This window comes from Pelmatolapia mariae, linkage group LG15 (assembly GCF_036321145.2).
Source record: "Pelmatolapia mariae isolate MD_Pm_ZW linkage group LG15, Pm_UMD_F_2, whole genome shotgun sequence".
NCBI classification, from domain to species: Eukaryota; Metazoa; Chordata; class Actinopteri; order Cichliformes; family Cichlidae; genus Pelmatolapia; species Pelmatolapia mariae.
Window position 1 is genome coordinate 7,576,113 of NC_086240.1, and position 13,987 is coordinate 7,590,099.

Sequence of the window (13,987 nt, forward strand, 5' to 3'; positions counted from 1 at the left end):
ATTTTCTACAGACAGTAAATAAATTATTAAAGGGATTACTTTCTAAAAGAAAGTAATGATCGGTAATATATTATCATTCAACTTTTTTTTCCCGGAAACTGAATATTTTTAGTAATTTAAAAAAGAATCCAATCCATTATTGATAAGAATAGCCATTGTGTTGTTGCATCTTATATTGCTTACAGAAGCAATCACGCTTATTGGATATCTCAAATTATGAGTGATGAGCAACAACCTTCTTATGACCTCTTCAGGACACCCTTAGGTGGGAAAGGGACAGTTTATAGCAGTGCTACTGTGTAAATAAATGACAGATTGTCAGGTCAGCAGGCAACAATTGGTCCTGGTAACAAGCAGCCCAACAAGCTAAAGGAGAGGGGATGACAATCATGAAGGCCAATCAGCTGAAGAATCCACCGGTATAAAAAAAGAGAAAGTTTAAATGCTGACAGACACAAACAAAAATAGCACAGAAAATCATGCACATGGATATTCACAGTTCAGACTGAAGGTTAGAAGAGAAGCATTGTTGACCGATCACATCTCTATTTTTATTCCCACCGCCCCCGAGAAACGCACACCCGCACATGACTTCTTTTTGCCAACTAATCTGTTCAAAGTTTCTACAGCATCATGCTGCGTTTTATTACAGGGCTTTACTCCAAAATAGCCCCATTATCAGCAGCAGCTCAAATAGCGTCATGTTACCTAACAAATTGTTGCTGTGTGAATGCTTATCAGATATCACCTGGAAATCTGTCAGACCTCTTTTAATGTGACCCTATCTAAATACACACATGCAAACTCACAAGAATTCCACTTGATCTTTCCAGTCTCTTCCAGCCATTCTACTTGAAGCCGGTTTGGACTAAACCCAGCAGCTGGAAGACTGTGCTCAGCTCCAGCACACCAGCCAGCCAGACTGACTGAGTTTTATTCTGCTGCTCAGAAAGACATCGGGATCTGAAACCTCACACAGTGTATAAACCGAGTGACTGGAATGACCACACACACCTTTATAAATGTAAATGTGATCCAGGATATACAGTAGATGATTTGTGTGTTCAGCAAAAGGATCAAGTGGGAGAAAATTAGAGGTTAAGTGTGTGAATGTGAGTTCAAAGTCAAGAAGGAGAGATATAAAGTTAAAGGGAACGAATGAGATCATGACTCTGTGTATGTGTGTGTGTGTAAGAGAGAAGCAGAGTGAGTAGTATTGGCCACAGTCTGACTTTGACCTACACAGACTGCCAGTGAGAAAGCAGCTGACAGTCTGTCCAGTTGGCATGCGCGCAGTGCTTCGGCAACGTGCAGCCTGCCTCGTACACAGAAACTGTTACCGGGCGCGTCTGTTACTGAGTCAACAGCAGCCACTGGTGGACGAATCCAGACATTCATTCATAAAAAATTATGACTACATCTAGAAGTATGGAAATCTACACTGTGATGAGGCATAGATGAATCAGTTGTCTGCTTTATAACCATTTCAGACATAACACATGAAGCAATTATGCGCATACGCACTTCCTGAAGATATTGGCTATACATGTCTTGGAATACACCGGCACATATATGGACACATTCTGGCTCCAGCTGGAAAAACAGAGTCTCCATACAGTCAGCAGGACATCCTTTGCTATAAAAGCCATGAAGGCAGAACAGGGCAGAACAATCTCCACCGGGAATCCAAACTCATACTAATTTAATGGTTGACTACTTTTGGTCTAAAGGTGGAGGCAGATCAAAGTGTTTTTTTCTGGGGCAAGAACACTGTGCTATGCTTTATGAGGGACACAGAGACCAACACAACCATGTAATGTAAACCAGTGTGACCAGAGCTGGAGGTATCTGGTCTTTGAGTAATGCATGAGCGAGTAAAAGTAGGAGGAACAAGGACGTCAAAGCGGCACCAGAGGCAGGAGTGGGATTGCAACACATGCCTGTTAAGCAATACCTTTCAAGCTTTCCATGATTGCTTAAAATAAAACCCGGGTGTCCAGTCTGGGCTCCAGGAAATGTCCACCAACAGGAAATGACGAATGAATGGTCACTGTAACCAAAAACTCTCATCTAAACATTAAAACGTGAGAAGGCAGCCTGGTGATGTGGACTAGAGCTCTCTCTGGGTTTGAAAAAGATGGTAAGGCAGCAAATTTGCAGACTTTTTTTGGTGTCTGCAACAACAACGGCTTAATAATCTTTTAATACATTCAGCTGTTATAGTCAGTCAGCGTTAAGAGACTACCTCAACAGCAAATGAGAAAGAAAGCTAAAGACAAGAAGATATGTTTTCCCTCTTCCCCTTTTTTTCCTAATGTGAGTAAAGGATGAATAGTTGTTAGCTGTTTTATATGCACACAGTGAAAATCAAACTTTATGCATGAAATTAAGGTTTCAGGTCCATCATATTTTTCTAATTATTCACCTTCTTTTCATAACTCTATCACATTAATGCTGTTCTATTGTGACATTATTCTTTACATGGCTGATGATTAAAAGAAAAAAAATAACAGGGGCATGTTTAATATTGTTTAAAATGGCCACAGGAGCCAAAAAAGGAGCATGTAACAATGTATAGCACCTTTTCTGAATTGGATCGGACGACAGCGTGGTGATGTCAGGAATCAGCCACCAGCCAAGCAGACTGGCAGCATGAGATGAGGTGATGATGTCATCAGGCTAATCTGAGATGCACGACAGCAGTGTTTCTGTCTCTGTGCACACAAATCGTACTCGCTGTCTCTGCTTCTCTAGAAAACTGCAGGTTTTTGTGTCAGCGCGCAGGCAGGAATGTGTTAGGTAACAGGGCAGACACAAAAGAGCCACAGCGTGATCACTTTCTTTTTCTGTAGCAGCACCTATTACGTTTTGAGCATGTGGCCCCCTTTGAGACCTTATATGTATTCTGACCTATATCCAAACTCCCATCTGCATGCCGTTCGTCCCGGCGCAGTCATCAAATACCCCTTCATCTGTATTGGATTTTGGAGGCGCGAGGCAGAGAGTGTGACTAGCAGCGGGACGGAAATGAGCGTGATGGTGAGGGAGGGGGGGGGCAAGAGAATTGAATCAGGGCTGTTGGTGTTGCGGGGGCACAAAGATGAGAGTGGTAACTGCGGCTCTGCAGCTGTGGCCTACGTGAGCATCGGCAGGAACGCTCTCCTCATCTCAGCCCCCTCCCTCACTCATTCCCTCGCTCTCTTTCTCTCTCTCTCTCTCCCTCTCTTTCTCTCATCTCTCCCATTCACCCCCTCCTCTGCTCATTTGCACTTTCAAATAGACTTTTGAGAGGCCCCCCTTCCGCCTATGCCCAAATCCTTCTTGCTCTGTTCTCTCATTCTCTCTATCATCTAACTCCCCTTCTTTCACAGAAAAACTGCAGGGACCTGGACAGTGAGAGATGCCGTGCTCTGCCAGCCAAAGGATATCTGAGATGACTGAATGGGGAAGAACAGAAGACAATGATCCGCTTTCCCACACGGATGCAACAGCACAGACGTACACAAAGCCAATCTAGCCTGAATTGACCTAAAGGGGAGGTGTGTGTGTGTGTGTCACCGTCATTCATTTCAATGCACACAGTCATGTGACTACTTCAGTATCTTGAATCGGTGGGCAAACGCTGGCTTTAAGGCCAAGGTCAGAGGTGATACGCGCAAGATTGAGCTGAATGAGAAAAGTGGGAGGAGAGAAGGGAGGAGCAAAGATGAGGAGACAGAATGAATACAATGAAGGAATTAACGGATGATGGTCACTGGAAGAATTCAAGGACAAAATAAAATATGAAATAAGTTAATACATTGTAGTACAAGTGTCCAAAGGAGAGAAGGTGACGTCAGAGAAGAAAGCATAATCAAGAGAAAAAGGACAAAGCAGAATGGGCTGATTGTCCTTGCACTGTTAAGCAGGTGCACTTTTTGGCAGTGGCTAGAAGGCTGAGACAGACTGAAGAGCAGTGCTGACCTCTGCTGGCTGCATATAGGGTTGACTCTGAGTGTATGTTAGCTAAATTATGGGTTTTTCTTTGTATGTTCGGTGCCTTTGTCTGCCAAGCAAATCTGTGAGTTACATTTCTGTATATACGTACCAAACCACAAGGGGGTCCTTGAGTGATCATTTATTAATTCAAAGTTAAAAAGACTTCACGTTGCTAACAATAGGCTATATTAGACCATAGGCTAACAAAATGCATAAGTGTAGATTAGAGCTCTTTTATTTTTAATGATCCACAGTATTGCTTTAGATCAGGGCTTGTCAAACATTTGGCCCGGCGGCCAGAACCAGTCTACCAGAGGGTGCAATTTAGCCCACTGCATGGCTTTGGAAAATGTGAAAAATGCAAAGAAGGAAGGCACAAATGTACACATTTAACTAGTTTTGACACTTTTGCAGCATTCTTACTGACAAAGACATTATGCCTTGCCTAACATGCTACACCAAAATAAGTAAAAAGATAAACTATTAATTATAGAGATGGACATTTTTTATGTTGATATTCCATTAAATATCAAAAAAATGTTACTAGTTAATATAGAAATGTATCTTTTCAAAGTTGGTCCACAGTAAAAAGGACATTTTCTCTCTGTCAGTTAACAGTAAAGACGTAGTGATGTAATTACTTCACAAATACTTGACATTGTCTTTTTTGTATTTCTAAAATTTAAGCCCAAAGCATCGTGCTGGGAGCTTTCTTTGACTTACTACAACTGTGTTTAATTTATAAAGTGTAAAAAATACTAAGACGTAACAATGAACTTGTATTTCTTTTACTTGAGACATTTCAGGGTTTAAATTTCTTTATATTGAAAGAAAGAGGAAAAATTCAAAGATTTTTTAGTTTTGCTTGTTTCTAAGTTAATGGGAAAATGGGTCAATTTTAACCCATTAATGCCCAATGTATCATATTTAATACGTACAGTTTTTTATGAGGTTTTGAGACTTTAACATCAGTGGGATATTTTTCCCCACTGCAAAATGTTAATGAATTGCATAATAAAGTTAAGCATTTTTTAAAACGCAAGAGTTAGCAATAGGAAAAAAATAAAAAGTCATATATGGAAAGTAAAATTGAATTTTTTTAAAAAACAAATATGTCAGTTGGTTCAATAAACTCCATTTTCAAAAAAATTGAATTTTCTGGCAATCACTTCATAGCTCAGGTTTTAAGGGGATATAAAATGATTTCAACAGCCCTGCTTTAGATAACAGTAGAGTGAAAGTGCATTCAATACCAAGAGCTACAAGTGTCTTGATGACAGGGGGGTTTTGTATTATAAAAAAAAAAAAAAACCCCAAAACAACAAAAAATAAATTTTATAGAAAACAGAACTGGAACTAAACTGACCTTAAGACATGTCACTTTGCGACAAAGAACTGGGAAGTGAAAGCTAAAAGTGAAAAACATCTTAGTACCTTTGAAAAAGCTTGTAGGAGCTGGCTGGAACCCATATTACTCATATGCTAATAAATGGATGTATAGTGCAAAAATCAAAGCACTCTGCTGCATATGTTTATATGTACTATGTTCATTTATTTAGAGAATTTGATGATAAATTGTTTACTTAGGTCACATAAAAACATATAAATCATTAATGAGTTTTTTCTAAAACCTTTTTCCACTTTAGTGTTTCCGAGCTGACAAAGACTGATCTCTATTAAAAAAGAAAATCTAAGACAAGTGAAGACCTCTCAGTCACAGTGCCGAGCTGGGATCAGTGACTGTGCCTTGGCACATCTCAGATAAAATTTTAAAATCATCAGCTCTCATTACTGTTGAGCACAGAAACTCTTGTGGCCCAGTTACCTTCAAGTGAAGATTCAGCTGGAGATTGCATCAACAAGAGCACATTTGTGCCATATACAGATGTAAAGTGGATGTCCCTGAGTTTCAAGCATGTTCTTACTTGGAAGAGGCAATTGTAAAACACAGTTCAGAGCTGTGCGCCTGCACCTGTGCTTAGATAGAAACAAATCATTCGATCATCAAGACATTACTACTGAGGCAAAAGACAAAAACTTAAGGATTAGAAAGTGGGGTCTGTGAGTGATCAGAGGAAAACCCGTGGAATGGCATTTTCCTCACGATCATCATAGACACGGCCATGGAGCGTGCCCCCTTGATAGAACTGGCGGAGGTTGAATTTGGCAGGTGCAGAGACGTACCACATCACCACCCCTGTGGGGTTCACTGACACTACAAATTCAGTGGAGTCTTTCAGCGATGCGGTCTCATCTGTGAAGACATTGAAAACCTACAAAGAAGACGGGAAACAGAAGTGAATTTCTCTAGCAAGTATAAAGACAGACATCTTGCTGATAGAACACTTTTGGTCTCAGTGGGAAACCTTTGGTCAGATGTAGCTAGATTCTCATCATGTGTTACTTAAAGATCTGTTCTAAGTCCCCTGTTGTTCTCATTGTATATTCTACCACTAGGCCATATTAGTAGTAATTTTAAATCCATTTCCTATCATCTGTATGCAGATAATATTCAGCTGTACCTTTCTTTTAAACCTTATGAATTGGATAAACTATCCATTCTAATGGACTGTCTTAAGGAAATTAATGGTTGGATGGCAAACAATTTTCTGCAGCTTAATACAGACAAGATAGATTGTTTAATTCTGGCTCCAGAGAGTATTAAGCCCCAAATTAGACAATGTTTGGGATCTTTCTCATCCACTGTAAAACCTCTGAATCTTGGGTTAACTTTTTACCAATCTTTTGATGCCCACATCAAGTTTTTGACCCCCTCTTTGCTTTCTTCACTTAAGAAATATCACTAAACTCAGGACTGTTGTCTCTCAGGGTGAATTGGAGAAGCTTGATGCCTTCGTCTCCTCCCAATTAGCCTGTTGTAATGCCCTTTTTCCTTGTCTGTCAAAGGCTTCTATAAATCGCCGTTAAGCTGTCCAAAATGGTGTGATATTTTCTCATATCACCCCATTGCTAAAGAGTCTGCACTGGCTTCCAGTTAGTTTCAGATATCAGTTTAAAATCTTGACTCGTACTGTCATGGCCTTACGAGGAGAGGCCCCCACTTATATTGTCAAGCTACTTCACGCTAATTCTCCAAGCTGGATCCTTAGGTACACTGATAGTGGTCTACTGGGGATTCTACACCTGTCTGAAAACCAAAGAGGATTATGCCTTCCAAACCTTAGCGCCAAAGCTATGGATCTCTCTCTCTCTCTCTCTTTCTCTCTCTGACATGGATACTAATATTTGGTCAAATATGATAGCTATATTTAAAAGTCCAATACTGTCAATATTTCTTTTCTTTGAGACTTCAAAACAAAGAAGTTGCAGAGTGCCCCCTGGTGGAAAAAAATATTCAAAGACAGCAATCCTAACAGGGTTGAAGGGTGTTTCACCCCTCTCTTTTCCTAATTTTCATTCAGTAGCTCTTATAATGCTGACACCAATAACTAATACCGGCCGAAAATATTGCCCGCTAATAAATGGTTTTGACTCTACTTCATATTGTATATTAATAATGTTCAGAAAGATTCTACTGAATTTGTAGAGTGGCAGGGAACAGATGTCCAACTGGTGTATTATGGCTGAATTCCAAATCTCTAGGTCAGAGGGAAAGGAACAGCCCAAGGACTATACACAATATACACAGATGAAAGCCATCTCCACATTATACCCCTAATATCTTCTCCAGACTAGAAACCCATGTGATGAAGCCCGGGGGACACAATCGTTGGGCTGTTGTTAAATCTTGTTAATGTTAATGCATATACACCATACTGTTAAAACTTTTGTCAATGTGGTGTATGTAAAGGCCCAGCATTACTACATCGCCTTTACCTTTTAGTATGACTACATTTGCAGGATTTTTTTTTTATCGTGTTCAGCTTAAAGGGATTTATATAAAACATACCCACAATGTTTTGTTGTTTTAGTCATTCAATTGATATCCTAAAAGACCTACAACACATATGTTTCCATAATACCAACACCAGTTAAGCTCACACAACTGCCCTGACCTGCTGCAGCAGTTTCAGCACTAGCATGAGTGACTATGCAATTTTTTCTGTGCTTGCTTAGTGTGAAATAAGAACTGGAGCCTGCAGTTGTATCACATCCAGCTTGCCATCCTGACAGCTCCTTTTTGGTGTTCTCTTCCAGTATGACTCATTGGACCAGTGCCTGAGTTCCAGTGCTCCAACCATAATAACTACATCTGCTTTAAACAAGAAGCCTGACTGTCACCCAGGGCAGCTCTGATTTAATGTCACCAGCCTGCCCCTGTGATCCGTCCTTGTGTATGATGAGCTGGACTTGCAGTTGCTACTTTGTTGTTGTGTAACTTGTTTCTTGGTTGTCGTTTAAGACATCCGTGTCGCCACACCCTGGAGACTGGGCCGGGTGTTTGCTTCCACATTTCACACCACCCCAACTGATCACAGATTAGGAGTTGCTCTACGTGGATGATTTTGGTAGGTTAGTGCAGCACATGATTTAATTTTATTCACGTAATCCTAATAAAAGACTGAGTCATGTACCGTGCTATAATGCTATAATATTTGAAAAGATTTCAATCTTTTGTTTGTTTGTTTGTTTCTTGGATTTTTTTGTTTTGTTTTCTCTAGTGCTGTTTTACGTTGTTAACCTCAAACTTCAAAAACAGGGAAGTCTGAGTCAACCTTGCTTGCTAAAATTACCCCTCTCACCCCGAGTGAACCAGGTCGAAACACGATACACATCCCTCCTAAGTCTATAAACACATACCTTGTAGCTGCCTGCAGTGTAGTTGAGTTTGCTGAGGGAAGTCGTGTAGCGATAGGGCATGTCTGTACGACGGCTGAAGAACAATAAAGCGCTGGCATTTTTTGACAGGGGGCGCCAGAACACTTCAATGCCACTTTTCTCCTGGGAGAAAGAAAAAATGTGCACAATGAAAAAAAAAAACATTGCACAAAAGTCCACAAAAAGAGTCATTTAAAAAAAAAATGTATCTACTAAATTGTGCTTCACCTTCACAATGCGTCTTCCCTGGATACCCAGGGCATCCTGGTTGATGCCGATGGCCATTTTGTTCTGCAGGATGCTCTGGGCACCGCTGGAGATGGTGCGGAGGTCATTAGACATGAAAAGAGGAGCCGCCATGATCGCCCAGAGAGCCATCTGAGAACGAGACTGTTCCATGCTGAGGCCAAAGTCGCCAATAATCAGCTGTGAAGATTAAAAATTTTCACACCAAAGAATTAAATTGGAGGCTGTAGTCTATAGTACATGCAATCTATCTTTCAGTATGGAGGTGTAGCTGAATGATTTGTGCACAACAAATATATATGTAGAGCACTGCAGAGGCTTAAATCGTAGAGTAAGCAGAGACAGTAAATATAGACATATATAAAATCCTGTTATTAATGTGTAAAGCTCTACATAGACAGGCTCCTGCTTATGTAGCAGAGTTTCTGTGAATGTATCACTGTAGTCAGCCTCTCTGGTCCTCTAAACACCATCTCCACCTGCCCCTCGCTCTGATTTTTAAACCAGAGGTGATCGTGCTTTTAAGGTGATGGCGTCCAAACTGTGGAATGGTCGTCCTCAGCCTAACAGGCCAGCTGATTCTGTGGTTTGTTTTAAACAACTTCTGAAAACCCGTTTTTGTAGGTGAGCTTTTGGTTTGGAATGAATGTCTAATCATATGTTAGATTTTGTGTTTGTTCATGTGTCTCTAAGTTCAAACATGTATTTGTGGCTTTTCTATTGCTTATGCTATTCCCTAAAGCACTTCACATTTGGGGGAGACAGTACAAATTTCAATTAAACAAACCATATCAGGGTCGTTCCACCTTCCAGGACCTGCTGCAGGTGTCAGGACGTCCTGGTTTTCAAAGAACCAGTCAACAATGTTCAGTACACTGTCCCAAGAGTCCTGGATGTCACCATAGTTACGCCACAGGTTGCAGATCTCACCCAGCTGAGTGTAATTTACCTAAAACACGCATCAGTTTCATATAGTGAAGAAGCAAATACTAAGATTCCCTTTTTTAAGTATTAGAACAGGATTCGAACAAAACATCAAAAAGTATTTTGGATTTTAATTGTACCTTAGGTGGCAGCCCACCCTGGTAGGCAGGCCAGCTGCAGGAATAGCCAATGGGACGCCCTGTAGCATTTAAAGCCTTTGACATGAGAGGGTAACCTGTTCAAAACAGTGAACAGGAGATCTCAAATGAGGTCCCAATCAGCAATATCTTAATATCCACACAGAAAAGGTTCAGTCTTGTGTTTTTACCCTGCTCTTGCTCCGTGGCATTAGAGTAACAGCCGTCATATTTAAACATATCCACCTCCCACTCTGCAAATGTCTGAGCATCTAATTCGATCTTATCCAGCGGGGTGCCAGGGTAGCCCCCACATGTGAGTTTGCCCATGTCCCCATAGATGCCCAGTTTTAGGCCTCTGTTATGCAAGTAGTGTGCCAGCTTTTGGATTCCTCCTGGAAACCTGAAAGAGTAATATCAAACACACACGTTTAAAAATGCATTCAGTTTTCATTTTGTAACCACAGCATGATTTTTTTTCTTTATCCTGTAACCCAATTTCCTTTTGCACTTTCCAGGGAAGTGAAAATTCATATTTGTGCTGACACTAAAACATACCTGCTATTAATCTACTGAGCACTGTGTTTTGCTTTTCACATGACTGTATGACTGTCACACTACTTCACTGGCTGTAGGCCAGTAACAGATATATGTTTACAATGGTCTTTGTGCTCACGCAGCAAATACTGCACCTCTTAGGATCAGGCTGCAGCCGTCCCTGATCGTCTCTTTGTTTGGAAGACCAGCAGTCATCTATGTTCACGTAGACGTAGCCGAGTTCCTTCCAGCCATCCTCTGCAAGTCTGTCTGCCATGTCCATGAACAGATTCTCACTGGAAGAAGGACAAAGGTGTTTCATAATTGTCTCATTCGCATTCCTATTTACACTGATACTGCATTTGAAGATAGGAGTGTAAAGAGCACTACCATATCTATTAGATATTCTGTTCAAACCAACTGCTTCTACTGGCTTTTGTTATATCCTGTTATTATATCTCTATAAAACTGAGACCAGACCATTATAGTTATAATACCTAAATACCTTTTAAGTTTTCAATACAATCAAGCCTGGTGGTACACATACAAAATTTTGGCTTACCTGATGCAGTTCTTTGGGTCGTTTTCACAGTCAATATCACATCGGTATCGTTCCCATGCCAACCACCCCATGGGAGGGGTCCTCATCAGTCCATTGTCAAGGGCCAAAGTGGTCCCAGTGAGCGCAAAGGCAAAAAAGAGCACTGCAACATGCATTTCTGCAAATACAAAATTACAAGCTGAATCAGATGTCAGTGCAGTGTGTCAAAGATGAGCCAGAAGAGTACGTCCAGAAGACTAAACGGCAAAATGCAGGTTCATGATTGCAGCACCTGACGAATAATCACCTGACATGGGTGTGAACGCAAAACAACCTGCTCGGTGACTTACCAGTGAAATAGACTGATTGTGTCAGATGACCAATGAAAAGCACATGCTTATATAAAGGATGTTCTGCTAAATAAAAGTTAGAATATAAAAGCTGTTCGCAACATAATCGCCATTTGGTTCTTGTAAATACGCAACACTCAATCTCAAGCGAGTATTTTGTATTATAAACACTAACTTGACGGTAGCTTATTATTTATAACTAATCTGGCATAGACAACAATTATTCTAGCAATTTAAAACGCAGGGAATTTAATACACGTTTAAATGATTGAAACGAAGGGATTTGCTGAATAAATGTATGAAATGAAAAGCTGAACTCACTGAAGTCCGATCACGGCTCTTGGAAACTGAAAGCTAGAAAGAGCAAATAAGACCAAGAGCTCAGCCTCCTGCAGTCCGATTCTGTGCTCCTGTCTCCGATCTCCCCCTCACTTTTTTAAATAAATGCTGTGATAAAAGAAAATCCGCTCGGTCCTACTGTAGGGGAATCTGCAACTAAGTACACATGTCGAGGAAGTGGGAGCCACGTGACAAAGGAACCCTATCAGCTGACCACAAAACAGGAAGCAATAGAGAGAAAACCGCCGGGGAGACCGTTGATTACAGTGGTTCCCAAAGTTTTTTTGCTAGGCCCCCCTTTGTTTTACAAGGAAAATGTTCCCCCCCCCCCGCGCGCACGCACAAACACATCCTCCAACCACACACACCCATATTTTGCTCCATTGCGGTTTATTTCACACCTCAAACATTTAGTAAACAATTAAGCAAATACAAGTAATCTGCAATAAATTACAGGTAGTAAGAAAGTAAACTAATAACTCTTTTACGCTACGTCCACACCTACACGGGTATTTTTGAAAACGCAGCTGTTTCTATGCGTTTGGACCTTTCGTCCACACGTAAACGGCGTTTCGAATCACCGAAAACGGAGATTTTTTTAAAACTCCTTTTTTGCGTTTACGTGTGGACGAGGAATACAGAGTTTGTCACGCAACGTCAAAGGTATGTGCCTTTTTTCAAGTCACGCTGTGCGCCACGTTATTGTTTACATGAGATGAATTGCAGAATGGCAGATAGAGACAAAATACTGTTACTGTTAATCTGACTATCTGCAGGTTTTACACGCTTACATATACACAGCAGTTACTGTCCCTCCATTTACAAAGGCAGAGGCGTCACGGTGTGATTATTTTACGTGTAGTTGTTTTTTTTCCTGTGTAATAATATTCAACATTGCTATCAACACATTTTTCAAAAAATGCCTCTCTGTGCAAAATGGGTTTAAAAACATAAACAGCTGTGGGATACTGTTTGTCCGTGATTTGAACCGGGGGAACAAATCGTGGCAGGATCAGCCTGATATTATTTGTATCCCGCTGTAACTTTACTGTATAAAGAGCTAACATCTGCAAAATGTCAGGAGTAGTTAGTCATTACAACAAGTGTTTGTGAACTAAAAATCAAGAATGTGGGATACTGTTTGTCCGTGATTTGGAGAGCCCAGCACGTGCTCCCGACGCAGGGAAAACCAATTATGCAGGGGAGACCTACCTTGGCACTTGTGCAGGTGAAACCAAAGGGAAGATATGCTTCACCATATTTTCTAGTCTTTGGCTTAGAATGAAGTTGGTTTGGAAACATATTCAGCTATGCTTCATCTCCTGCTTTGCGTTTGTGTGGGCGCCCCGTGCTAGCAGTGTCCAAGCGTTTTGGGGTTTTTTTCCCCTTTTCATACCGGGCCCCCCTTGCAATGGCCCCACACTTTGGGAAGCTCTGGATTATGGTTTATTTACCTCAGTTTTGTAGCTAATTTGATCTAATAAACACCTATTCCAGTTTCGAACTGTTTATGTTTAATGAGGTGATGTTAAATGTGATCAAATCATTCATACAATGTTGTTTCATAAAAGCTATAGATTGTAGTAGCCTTCACCTCTCATTTGGCGTTACAATCCTGGTGATGTCCTTGTGTGATGAACAAAATAACTACTGCTTCTTCCTTACAGCAAAAGTGTAAACATATCCACATCCAGCAGGAGGAGCACTTGGAATACAAAATTTGGAACCACAAAACCTGGATTTAGTTGCTTCAAAAGTTGCTAAAAATTCATAGATGATAAATGCTATAAGATAAAGTCTTCTGACTCTCACTTTGGTGAAAGTGCATTCAATGCCAAGAACTACAAGTGTCTTGATGACAGGGGGGTTTTGTATTATATAAATAAATAAATAAATAAATTTTATAGAAAACAGAACTGGAACTAAACTGACCTTAAGAGAAGTCACTCTGGGACAAAGGACTGGCAAGTGAAAGCTAAAAGTGAAAAACATCTTAATCACTGAAAGGAAACTTGAAGAATTGAAATACAGCGTTTTCATTTATTTAGAGAATTTGATGATAAATTGTTTACTTAGGTCACATAAAAACATATAAATCATTAATGAGTTTTTTTCTAAAACCTTTTTCCACTTTAGTGTTTCTGAGCTGACAAAGA

At 40.5% G+C, this 13,987-nt stretch overlaps 1 protein-coding gene across 1 annotated transcript; it reads right to left on the reverse strand.

Moving 5' to 3' along the window:
- Window positions 1–5,103: 5,103 nt before the first annotated feature.
- On the reverse strand, window positions 5,104–12,007 carry LOC134643098 (alpha-N-acetylgalactosaminidase-like). The gene is made up of 9 exons (XM_063495317.1): window positions 11,814–12,007; window positions 11,164–11,320; window positions 10,757–10,897; window positions 10,256–10,467; window positions 10,068–10,162; window positions 9,791–9,952; window positions 8,986–9,183; window positions 8,740–8,880; window positions 5,104–6,251 (listed from the first exon to the last, which is right to left on the reverse strand). Exons 2-9 carry the CDS (start codon window positions 11,316–11,318, stop codon window positions 6,048–6,050), a joined length of 1,308 nt encoding a protein of 435 aa, XP_063351387.1. The 5' UTR covers window positions 11,319–11,320; window positions 11,814–12,007; the 3' UTR covers window positions 5,104–6,047.
- Window positions 12,008–13,987: the final 1,980 nt, after the last annotated feature.